The 11,752-nt window shown below is 38.6% G+C and overlaps 1 protein-coding gene across 2 annotated transcripts; it reads right to left on the minus strand.

Moving 5' to 3' along the window:
• Window positions 1-5,215: 5,215 nt before the first annotated feature.
• On the minus strand, window positions 5,216-10,341 carry emc10 (ER membrane protein complex subunit 10). Of its 2 annotated transcripts, XM_078270073.1 has the most exons (8): window positions 10,191-10,341; window positions 9,975-10,041; window positions 9,529-9,641; window positions 8,695-8,808; window positions 7,538-7,722; window positions 7,105-7,198; window positions 6,043-6,140; window positions 5,454-5,545 (listed from the first exon to the last, which is right to left on the minus strand). In XM_078270073.1, exons 1-7 carry the CDS (start codon window positions 10,281-10,283, stop codon window positions 6,054-6,056), a joined length of 753 nt encoding a protein of 250 aa, XP_078126199.1. In that variant the 5' UTR covers window positions 10,284-10,341; the 3' UTR covers window positions 5,454-5,545; window positions 6,043-6,053. The 2 variants fall into 2 exon arrangements, with proteins under 2 accessions (XP_078126198.1, XP_078126199.1); XM_078270072.1 differs by lacking the exon at window positions 6,043-6,140 and having other exon boundaries at window positions 5,216-5,545.
• Window positions 10,342-11,752: the final 1,411 nt, after the last annotated feature.

An 11,752-nucleotide genomic window follows, 5' to 3' on the forward strand; every position in this document is an offset into this window, starting at 1 on the left:
AAGGACTCGGAAAAATAATCTGATGAAAAACAATAGGTTCCTTTGTACTTTCAGTGCAAGGCACCGTTGGGGCCTTGCACTTTCGTGCTCGGGCCCTAATAATTCCTCACATTTGTACTTCAGTACAGTACTTGAGTAAATGTACTTAGTTACATTCCACCACTGGTCATAAGTCAAAAATGTTGGGAACCAATGATTTAATCTTTAACAATGTGTTGTATTTTAGAAGCTTATCATGTGAACGTAAATAACTATGACTGTAAAATAAATGTAATGGAGTAAAAAGTGCAATACTTCCCTCTGAATTGTAGTGGAGTCGAAGTAGAAAGCAGAAAATGGAGATACTAAAGTAAAGTACAAGTACCTCAAAATTGTACTTGAGTAAATGTTCTTAGTTCCTCTCTTTATTAAACCACAGCAGCTCTAAGAAGCAGCATTTGTCATTTGGATTCGTTAATTTCATAAAGCAAATGACTGATTTATGTTATAAATCATCTTTAATAAAGCGTGCGCAGTTAAAGTGTCCAGATTTACAGTGTGATAACGACAGGCTAAAATCAACTGGGCCCCCACAGCTTTAGTGCAACATAAACCTTGTAACTACTCCTAAATCACGAGATGTCATGGGGGGGTGTCCTGCCTATCAGGGTGTCATGCCATGACATTGGTTTCCAAGTGACAGAGAGCCATGAGATTTATGAGTAACTGCTGCTATGCAAGCGGAAGCCTGTTTCTCTCTTCTCCTCAGCCCCCTCCACTCTCTGCCATCATGTTTTCTTCTGCAATATTTCTCTGCATTACATCATTTACCTTTTATCCTCTCTCCGTGTTGTTAAAACCATGTGAGCACTTGGATTTCTTGTCAATTAACTGTGACAGGTGATACATAGCATCATATCAATAAATCATTTCAAATGATGTGCATTACATTTGAAATGATTCATAGCCTCTGCTGGGCTCTTCTGCATTTGTCTATCACACTTTCTGCATTCCTTTATGACACAGGAAGGTGTGTTCTAAAGACACTGGTGTAGCCTACCTACTGCTGGTGTGTGGCAGGAGTGAAGGGCAACGCATCATTTAACGTTTATTTTCTTCAGTAAAGCCAAGGATGCAATGGCAGGAAGGAGAGACAGTTTAATTCACTTTGTAAGAGGAGGAAAAAGACTCACCAATAATAATTCTGCTGGTATGAGCAAGGCTACCAGCTACTTTAACCACAATGTAATTTATTTACAGTGATTAAACGGTTCCACAATGACTTAAAGCCAAATGAAATGACTTTTCTTTTTTCTTGTTTACATCCACAGTGAATTAAAATGTGTTCTGGTGAAGGTAAAGGTTTTCAGTTAGTTCCATAGTACTGAACCCACTGAGAAGCAACAGCCATCTCTGCAGACTGATGAAGAAAGAGGAACATTTAGTGTCTAAAGAGGCTAGAACAATGAAGAATGTGAGTAGAACAGACACTGAACTGTCGGCCATGGTCATTTGACTAGCTCAGGAGAAAATGTATGTTGTTATGGTAACAACACACGTCGGTGGGCTACAAAGTGTGTCACAGCCACAGTCACTAGTTTGAGAACTGTGTTTTGGCCTATTATTTAAGGAACAGGGTTTGATGACATATCAATAGAAGTATGAAGCAATTAAACTCAGCAATCCTCAATTCCTCTCTAGCAGCAAGCCAACAGACATAGTGCACAAAATATGCCTCTCCATGCTTCGTACTTCTACTACTTGTAGCAAAATCTCACCTCAGTGAGTCCTTGACTTGCCACAAGTTGGTTTACATGGAAGTTTATGTGGAAGTTGGTTGGTTCTACAGTAGACTACACATAAAAATGGCCGCCGCTCTGACCATCCTGCTATGTTGATTTGAATGGGAATGTCAGTTCTACTCTCATTCTATTTCTAAAAGCTAGTTGGTTGTTACCAAAACCGATCTCCAAGTTACAATCTCGAAGATCTCCGTTTGGTTCTCTTTGGCAGCACCTATGGCGATAAGCAGTAATTGCAGGTGTGTTTTTGGATCACATTTCCCAGAGATCCAAACAGTGGTTAGGGTTGGAGACCTAGTTCATAATACTGAAAATGCAAGGGCTTTAATTAGGGGGCCACAGGCTCACTCACCTTTTTGTTATTTCATTCAGCGATAGTGACTTACATTAACACACATTTATTGAAATAAAAATCTCTGAGATGAATACTTTAAAGAAGACTGAATATTTGACTCAAGGCAGGGGTATGCTAGAAAAGGTGTGGGGAGGGGGTGTACGACCATCCGTGAAGACGGGAACTTTGGTTGGGGCATAGTCTACCTTTCATACCTCATGTTCATCAGGATGTTAAAATACAGAATTCCAATCGATGTGTAAATGACTGAATGAATAAATGAAGTAAAGTCAGTAAACCTGCATAGATAGCACGGTTTTCATCCTCTATTTTCTGTAGAACAGACATGTCAAGTGTTAAAGCACAAGCTGTGGCAGAGTGGTAGGATTCTCAATACTGGAGAGGTTCTTCCTAAATGATATAAAACAACATTTAAAAAAAAACAGCAATCCTGTCCATTAGAACAGGGGTCTTTAACATTTTTTAAGCCAAGGACCCCAACTGAAAGAGAGACGGAGCAGGGACCCCCTACTACATATGTATAAAATGAAGTTTCATATTAAACTGGGCCTACAATAACGTGTAGGGCGGCCTAAAGTCTTTATACATACCGTTTCTTTGCATAGAATACTAAGCTATTAAAATAATTGTTGGCTTGATTTTATAAATCATGTTTTAATGTAAACATACATGTAGCACAGTGAATCCTTAGGATTAACTGTATCTGTGAATGGCTACCTTAGTGACTACCTATAGTAAGCCGATCATCAGTGGGGATTTATATTTGCTAATAATATGTTGGATTCATGTTAAGACATTTAACCTCCAGCACTGCACCTTATAATTGTAACATGCTGGTAAAAACTGTTTGTTTTTTTTAACTCAAATTGCATGCCATTCTAATACTATAATTTGTCATTGGGTCCATTTTACTTGGCTATAACTTTGTTATTTTTTAGGTGAATGATAATTTTAGCCTGCAGTCTGTTATACACTTGTTAAAAGCAGCATGTGTTCACTGTATGTGGGGCCTCGGTGTAACTGCACGACACACATGATTCCAGTGTCAGTGTCCTCCGGCTTCCTGGTAGAAGAACATCCATCACATTCTCTGCTGAGAGGCCTCCCATGACTCACAGTTTGCGCTGAAGGTAGAATAGCTGATTGTTGAGGTTTGTCAAGTGGACTAAGGAGCTGGTTTCTTTTAGTAGGAAACCTTTTAAAACATGTTCTCATGGCTCATCGTGTTACTCTGATGATACACATGAAAACACACAGACTCCTCTCGCGGCCTAACTTCTGCCCCCACGCGACAGAAGCAGATCTCTTTACAAACTGATGACTTTTGTCGTCCAGCTCACTTCAGTCCAACTCTCCTGTTTGCCTCAGCTGTTGTTATCACCTTATTTCTCACATTGTACAGCGAAGCAGCAAGAGGAGGCAATTGAAGAGCAGTCACAGAGCGTGGGACTCGGTGGGTCATTCTGAGAAAGGCCTGGCTGATGATTGGACGGGGCCAGAGGGCACTCAAGTGTTGAAGCTCAATGCTGAGCCTCCTAAAATAAGAGGATTTTCCTCACAGTTTGACACGGCGACTACAAACAGCCAGACTGACTGACTGACATGAGGAAGAGGATAGGCGATGTTGACACAGGGACTTCGGGACATTCTGTTTCTAAAGCCGTGCTGTTTTGAATCAGTGATCTCTCTTCCTGACTCATGATTATAAATATACAGATAGGTGGCAGGAGGATGCAGCGGAGACACGGATGTTCACATTGGCTCCCCAAAATGGCTGTAGTCAGGATCCCAGGCAGGCCGGTGGCTGCCCTTTAGTTTGGACTGTTAGCTTGCCTTTGTAGGATTTAAAATGTTAGTGTTTGCCTTTATGACCTTGCATTTAAATCACCAATATTATATTACATATATAACGGTTGTCGTCTTAAAAGGTATGAAGCTCAATGCTATTTTTTCTTCTTTGTTTTTACTTGTATATGTGCATTCCCGTGTTAAAGACGGTGCTTTTTTTCTGCACAGAAACCTAAAAGAGTAAAGACAGCGATGAAATTGCCGACAAGCAGATGGTGTGGTCCTGAGTGGCTCCTGGCTTGAAAAAAAAATTAAAATTACATGCAACAAAAAAGTAAAGCAGCAACAGATTTCCCCTTGACACTGTGATCTAGTCTACTGTGTTTCTATAATTCTCTTATATTTTCTCCAAGTAATTTTACAAAATCAAATACATATACATTTAAATAATTTATGTATAATAAAGTACATATTGAATACACTCTTTCAAAATATCATTATTGTATTCAAGGAATTCCAAAACCATTAGAGAATGCTGAATAAAGGAAGGATGGGAGAGACCACAGCGCTTTAGAACCGGAAAGTAGAAACAATCTATATACATGATGATATGAAGCATTTGGAGGAATATTAGGACGTTTCTGTTGATATAAACAGTATTTACTGAATACTGACTGCCACAGCAGTTGACACTTGTTGGGGGGGCCGCAGCAGCTGCTCTTACCCCAACGGGGAAAACCTTGTGGCTGTATTAAAAAGGATTAAACAGCTGAGTGGAGTCTTTCCAGTTCAACTGTGACAAACTGACACAGAAGTGGTTCAGGTTTCCTTCATCAGGGAGTCCGGAAGAGGCCTTTTTATTTCATTTGACTTGAATTACATGAAATGTTCTTAAAATAAATATCTGATATAATCATAATAAATATGTTTGTATCACAGACTTCCTTGAGTTGGTTCACCTCTCTAAAAATGTGCCATCATTATTAACCTGTTAACACCAATTAATTGTATGAATAATGACTACCTGTCGTTTTAAAATTTTGTCTTCATACTTTTTCCATTTGCAATATAAGCAAATCTACTCATTTCGTTTGTTTTTCCAAGGAGAAAAGACTTTTGCACACATGAAGGAGTCCTGGGTGGAATGGGTATGTACAGTATATTTCATTTAGAGTTTTAGATTACTGTACTGGTGTTACAACTAAATCAGAGCATCAAAGTACAACAGGAACTGTGACTGAGAACTAAAGAGTCTGAAACTCTTCAGTCTGATGACATACAAAAAAGGCAGTTCAAGTAATAAATACTTTATTTTCACATTAGTATTAAAAATGCAGTCATCTGCGGGGCACAATATCTCCTTTATGATGTACAAGTTTAAGTTAAGCGTGTGTGTGTGTGTGTGTGTGTCAGACATGTATACTACTTAAATAGCATTATGTACAGCAATTAAAATCTGTTCAAGAGAATTATTGTCCAGGAAATGTTCACCGAAAAAGAAGCTGTTGCGTGTTGATCATCGGCCGCCTCCATTGGCTGCTCCGCCCCCGGCTCCTCCACCTGATTGGTCCTGAGCCCCAGACATCATGAGGAAGAGAACCAGAGGCACGATGTACATCCACTGGAGAGGACAAGAAAAACAATGGAAGTAAATACGACAATATTTGATTTACAAGACTACTAAATTAGACAACAAATCACAGAGATGAGTCCCAGATTGCTTATCCAAATTATGTTATATTTATTTTCTGAACAGAAGAGAAGAAAAGTTAAAAGTGGGTAAGAGGGTAAATACAGAAGAAATCTCAGGGTCAACACCAAACACATGCTCAACATGACCACACCAAGACTTAAGATTTAGGATTGATTGATGGTTTAGCATGGAGGCTTTCTCATACAAAGTACTTTGAATTCAGAAAACTCGAGCTTTGACAGTCATTTATCAGTCTGAAATGTATTTGGCATTGAACCTGGGAATAAAAAACATCAAAGACTGGATAAAAAGGAACAAGAGGGAAACAAGGCGGTGGATTTCAGTTAGTCATGTTGCTTAGAAGTTAACCAAATAAGTTGACAGAGGAGGAAGGACAGAACAAGCCACAAGTAAGAAAACAGTACTTCAGCGGGAATCAGCTCTGCTCTCTGCCTCCCCCTGCTGGGGGCTGTGCTGAGTTGGTGACCATGAGGAAGATTGCACCTCCCAGAATCAAATACCACTGGAACACAGCACAGCACCAAGTCAACACACTGTCACTGGATGCAGCACAGCACAGTCACCACAGGTCACTGAACACAGCAAGATACACAGAGATCATAAAAACGAGCTCAGACGAGCCAAGCGATCGGACTAAAGCCCAGGGTTCTCTGTGGGAATATTTCAGAACATGGAGCTTGCTCCAAATGTCAGAAGACAAACAAAATCTCACCGCTGCTTTTAAAAGAGGGCTGATTTTCAAGTTTTACTTTGTGGGCAGAATAATCTTGGAGGACTATGACAGCATGGCAGTACAGAGCTGGGCTTGGGCTGCTGTGACACCTGTCAAACTAACTCTGGTGTGGGCCCCCCTTTTTGAGCCCAAGGCTACCTTAAAAAGGGTGGTCTGGCACCAGTTCCAAACAGACTCTGATGCAATTGGTTTATGGTGTGAAAGCAAAGCAGACCAACCACTGGACTGTGTGAGAATATATATATATGATTTTAACATGAATTGTAAGCGATCTCCCGATCTGTATAAGCGACGTATAGCCTGTATTACTACAAGATTATTTGGTAACCACGGTAACATATACACTACACACATGAGTGTGGGGATTTTCCCTAATAAACCAGAAAGTGAAAAGGGTGAAAACAAACCAAAAAAATGCAACCGTTTTGACTTTTTTGGAGACATTCTTCCTTTTCTGCCAAAAATATTGGCAAATGAAATAGAAGGGGAAAAAAAATACATTTGCACCACAGTGTTGATGTGCCCTGTACACTATATTTTAAAACGTGCTGCAAGCATAGAAAAAGTTAAGGTGGGTCTGGTGGAGCAAAAGAAAATGATGAGTTTAATATGCATTTTCATGTATCCATTAAGTATATGGGCCACTGCAACATCAGAGCCCAATTACCGAAAGCAGAGAGAGTATATCTTAGTTTAGACACAGCCTGCTGGCCGTATCCGTATGAGTACTTACATATTTAGCAAAGAAAGATTTCTGCTCTTGTGGATTCTTCCCTTTCTTCTCAGATTCCATTTCCATTCGCTCAAGGAACAGAGCGGTCTCAGGTCTGAAAGAAAGTTGGCAATTAGTATTCAAACAAACCCCTAAAAAAGTGTATCTGAAAGGCAGAACAGTGCAGAGAGACTTGTTCTACCTATGGGGAAATTATGTAAAGCTGCTACGCCAAGGCAAATAGAACTGAATCAAAGACATCTGAAAAAACTACCCAAGAGGATTTCACTAATGCACAGACAGCTACAGATATGGATGGTAGCAATATGCTACCATAAGGCTTTATCAAGCAGTTGAGATTGGAAGGAAGAAAACCAAAACGAGAAACTGAAAAGTACCAAGAAGAATGAAAAAAATAAATAATAATAATATCTAATCTAGATTTAGGACCAACCCTGGTGCATTGACAGGAGCCATGATGCTGAGTGTGGTGTTGAAAACCTCAAGATCAACTTCATCCTCAACCTCAATGCCCCTGCAGGCTCCAGGTAACGTCACTATGGAGACACCAATGAGGTAGCCAGAGACGTCAGTGTGGAGGGAGATGACATCGCTCAGATGGGACTCAACCATGGCACACTGAGAATCACAGCAGAATAAAGGTTCATGTTAGAGTTACACCACTATTAGCCAGTTAGCATCACACACATTCATATTACATGATGGATATGATGCAGCTTAATCTGAATTAATTCAAAATATTAACTAGATATTTCAGATTTCACACAAATCTGAATGATTTTTATTCTTAAATCACCGTAATTTAAGTGGAGTGTATATATATATATATATATATATATATATATATATATATATATATATATATATATATATATATATATATATATATAAAATTGAAAAAGGTAACACAAAATAATAATTGGCTGGCTATATAATAGAATACAACTTTATTGTCTTTGGTTTACCAAAACATAAAAGCTGGTAGCTTCATTTAAAGAAATGTTCATCGTTCAATCATTCTATTGTTCATAAACAAGAGAACAATTTAAAATGTCCCCTCTATGAACTCTAGAGGCCTAAAGTTCTGCTTTAATAGCTGAAAAATGTAGAGGATCCAGTCATTTAAAGAACTGTCTTTAACAATAAGTCACTTGGTTTTGTAATAACCAATAATTGTATAGTTACTAAGACAAATACAAACTTGGAAACTAACACAAAAAAACCCCAACACTATTCATTTAATATTAAATTTTAAATTTAAAGTCAAAACAAAATACATAAAAAATGCAGTGTAAATCAAAACACAATCACAAAACGAGAACCAACTGTTAAACCAACCTGCAGGCTAAACTTTCTTTTACTTGACATAACAGGCCAAGGCAGCTCGGGACCCTTTTTTTTTATCAGTTTCAATTAGTCCCATTGATGGCACACATCTTACACAGAGCGGATAGATTTCTAAAATACTGATGAAACTCTTCATGTACTAATACTCTCTCAGTTCCCTAATACAGTCTGATTGAGCAATTTTAAGTCAGTATTTTTGGGGACATTATTTCATGGCGAAGGTAAGTGAAATACTGTACATACGGCTCTGACAAATGCTGTGAGGTAACCTTCCATCTGCCGCTCTGTCTGTCGGTCTGCCTGCAGGAAAACACGAGGCACTCTGACTCTGTACAGACCGTCCACTGCAGCCACTTCCTAAGGTTCAAAACAAACTGATGTTAGACATGCAGGTTGGATCACACCATACCATAATACCATGCTGATCACACTTGAATCCTCTGGCTCTCGGACCAAGGATTTTATGTCTGTTATTCAAATCTGCTTATCAGTGGTCATTTCAAAATTGGAAACAACGTTTTGCTGCAGCCTTTTGGTCTGTGGTTGTCCGAGAGCAAAACATGTCCAAAAAGAGCTTACATTTGTTGTTGAAAAAGGAGGAAACACACCATCTCTGTGTGGTTTTGGTAGTATTTATTTTGGACACAACTAATGGTAACTACTAGAGCTGGGCAATATGGAAAAAAATCAAATATCACGATATTTTTGACAAAATACCTCAATGTCGATATTGTGGCGATATTGTAGTGTGTAGTGTGACTATTGATGCTTTCACAAAATATTAACACAATGAGTTTTGATAAATAATCACCAATAATGTGGATACAATGACTAAGTGGGTAAAGGCAAATAATAGAAAAGCTAGAACAGTCTAGCAAGTTCAGAAAATGACATCACTTTACTGTAATGCAGCCTCTAAAACCAGGAAAAGACCACTTGTGTCATATCACGATATCCAAAAATTAAGACGATATCTAGTCTCATATATCAATGTCGATATAATATCGATATATTGCCCAGCCCTACACTACAGTACTCGTCAGTCCACATCCTGTAAACTGTATCATATCATCTTGCCTTCAGTTTGGTTCTGTCTTCCTCTGATAGCTGGCTCTGAGTTAGCGAGACGCTGGGCTCCCTTCCAGCTTTTAACACCAGTGTTCCGCGCACTCGAAACTTTGCTACATCATCTGAAACAAGGAGGACAATAGACAGAACAGACCAGATAGCCGGAATGAATGACTGATATAATGTAAATTAAATAATGTTGCCGTTTACTCTACATGCCGAGTATCAAAGAACACGTTGGCAGTTCTGAAGATCTCCACTTAATGTTGAAACAGGTAAATTAACTTATCGATATACTCAAAAAGATTAAACGGACAGATTTTTGAATGAAGTTTGGTGTGTAGGTTTCTCCATTCGGATATGGCGTTAGCGCTGGAAGCACAAGCCTGCTTAGTTAGCTAGCTTAGCAATACTGTGTCTTACAACATAATAAAATAATAATAACACTTCCTCACCGACTTCAAATGAGTGTTCAAGAGGTATGGAGAAACCACTGAATTCAGTGTCCATGACATCGCCAACCTGACAACAAAAAGAATAGGAATTGAATAGAAAACATATTGTTAGCCTTCACCGAGTCAAAGCTAATGCTAATTGCTTGGCTAACAGGTGCAGCTTCTGCTTTACCGCAGTCAAATGGTAGGGTTAATTTAATACAATTTCCCACTTACTTTTCTGCCGTTATTACAACATACAAAATTCGTGCATACGATAAACAAAACACTGGAAACAACGGCAATTTTAAATGGTAGTGGACGAGCCATTTTGACAGAAATAGACACCAGAAGACAGTCAAGCGTTCTACAACAACATTAGCACTTCCGGAGTATTTTCACAACAAAAGGCTCAAAAGTCTCTAAAATACATGACATGCAAATCGTCTTTTCTTTTCTTTCAAAATGCTCATTCGGGAGCTTTTTAGGTAGTACAACACCAAATTATTACAAATTATTATTGATTATTAATTTCCCTTACAAATGTTAAAATGTTAAGATATGCCTCATAAGTTTTAGAGTTTGAACAAACATTTTTATTTTAAGCTAAAAGTCACACACGCGCACGCGCACACACCACACACACACACACACACACACACACACACACACACACACACACACACACACACACACACACACACACGCACATACGCAGTTAATATGTGCATCCTGAGCTATTTAAGGTATGTGCTGACCTACTTGTGTGCGTTGTTTATGCATACCTCTCAATATCTATCAGCTTACTTTACTTTTCACTTCTGTCTGTTTCTGAACATGTCATCTGCTATTGCCAGTGCTTCTACACAGGAACCATATTTAGTCCTTGAATTAGTATTTTTAGCATTTTGGGGTTTACATTAGTTTCCTTGTCGGTTGACAGAATGTAACTAATGAACCAGGTCTGTATGCGTATGTATGTGTGCTGCTGTCTTGTAACCTGTCAGCAGCAATGTCTTGTGTATTTTTTCTTGGTGGATTGAAGAGCTTCTAATATCTAATTTGGGCTGTCTTAATTTCAGCTTAGTGTTGCTCTAAATTTTAGCCATAGCAAAGTATGTTAAAAACACATAATGAGTTGTTGAGTCCACACAACTATGTGCTAATATGATCATTTTGTTTTTGGACAGCTATTTAACTATCCCTTTATTTTTAGAGCAATATGTAAGTATAGGATTTATAGATCAGTATTGTTGGTTTAATATCAGTCAGCCAAAACAAAATACGTCAAACACACCATTTCACACATTTCCTGTTTCACAAAAGCAGAATTTATAAATCCAGGATAACCGATAAAGTGAGGCTTGACCTAGTCTAATCTGTGCAGCCTGGCTTGGTGCGTTACACGAAGGCCAAGCCAGGCTGAGGAGGAGCGACTAGGTTGAGCCAGGCTGAAGTAATTCAGATAGATGAGCGTTCACGGCTTTCCTTAACAGACCGAAAGGTCGATACTGGATTTACTGATGCTAAAATGGAGAATATGCATTGTTCATACTTTATACAGAGTGATCAGCAGCTTATTGTGTAAGTATGATAACGTGAAACACATTATTTGTAAATAAAAAAAAAAAAAAAGAAAAAAAAGAAAAGAAAAGAAAAAAGAAACACGGCCGCTGTAATGAAACAGCAAGAGAAAGCGTGGCAGACGATCGCAAACCGACTGTATCTCTGGACCTAGGAAAGAAAGACACTGAAGAAATCTAGAAACTATCAAGATAATTAAGTGATAAATTCCATGC

Source organism: Sander vitreus, chromosome 15 (assembly GCF_031162955.1).
Source record: "Sander vitreus isolate 19-12246 chromosome 15, sanVit1, whole genome shotgun sequence".
Lineage (NCBI taxonomy): Eukaryota > Metazoa > Chordata > Actinopteri > Perciformes > Percidae > Sander > Sander vitreus.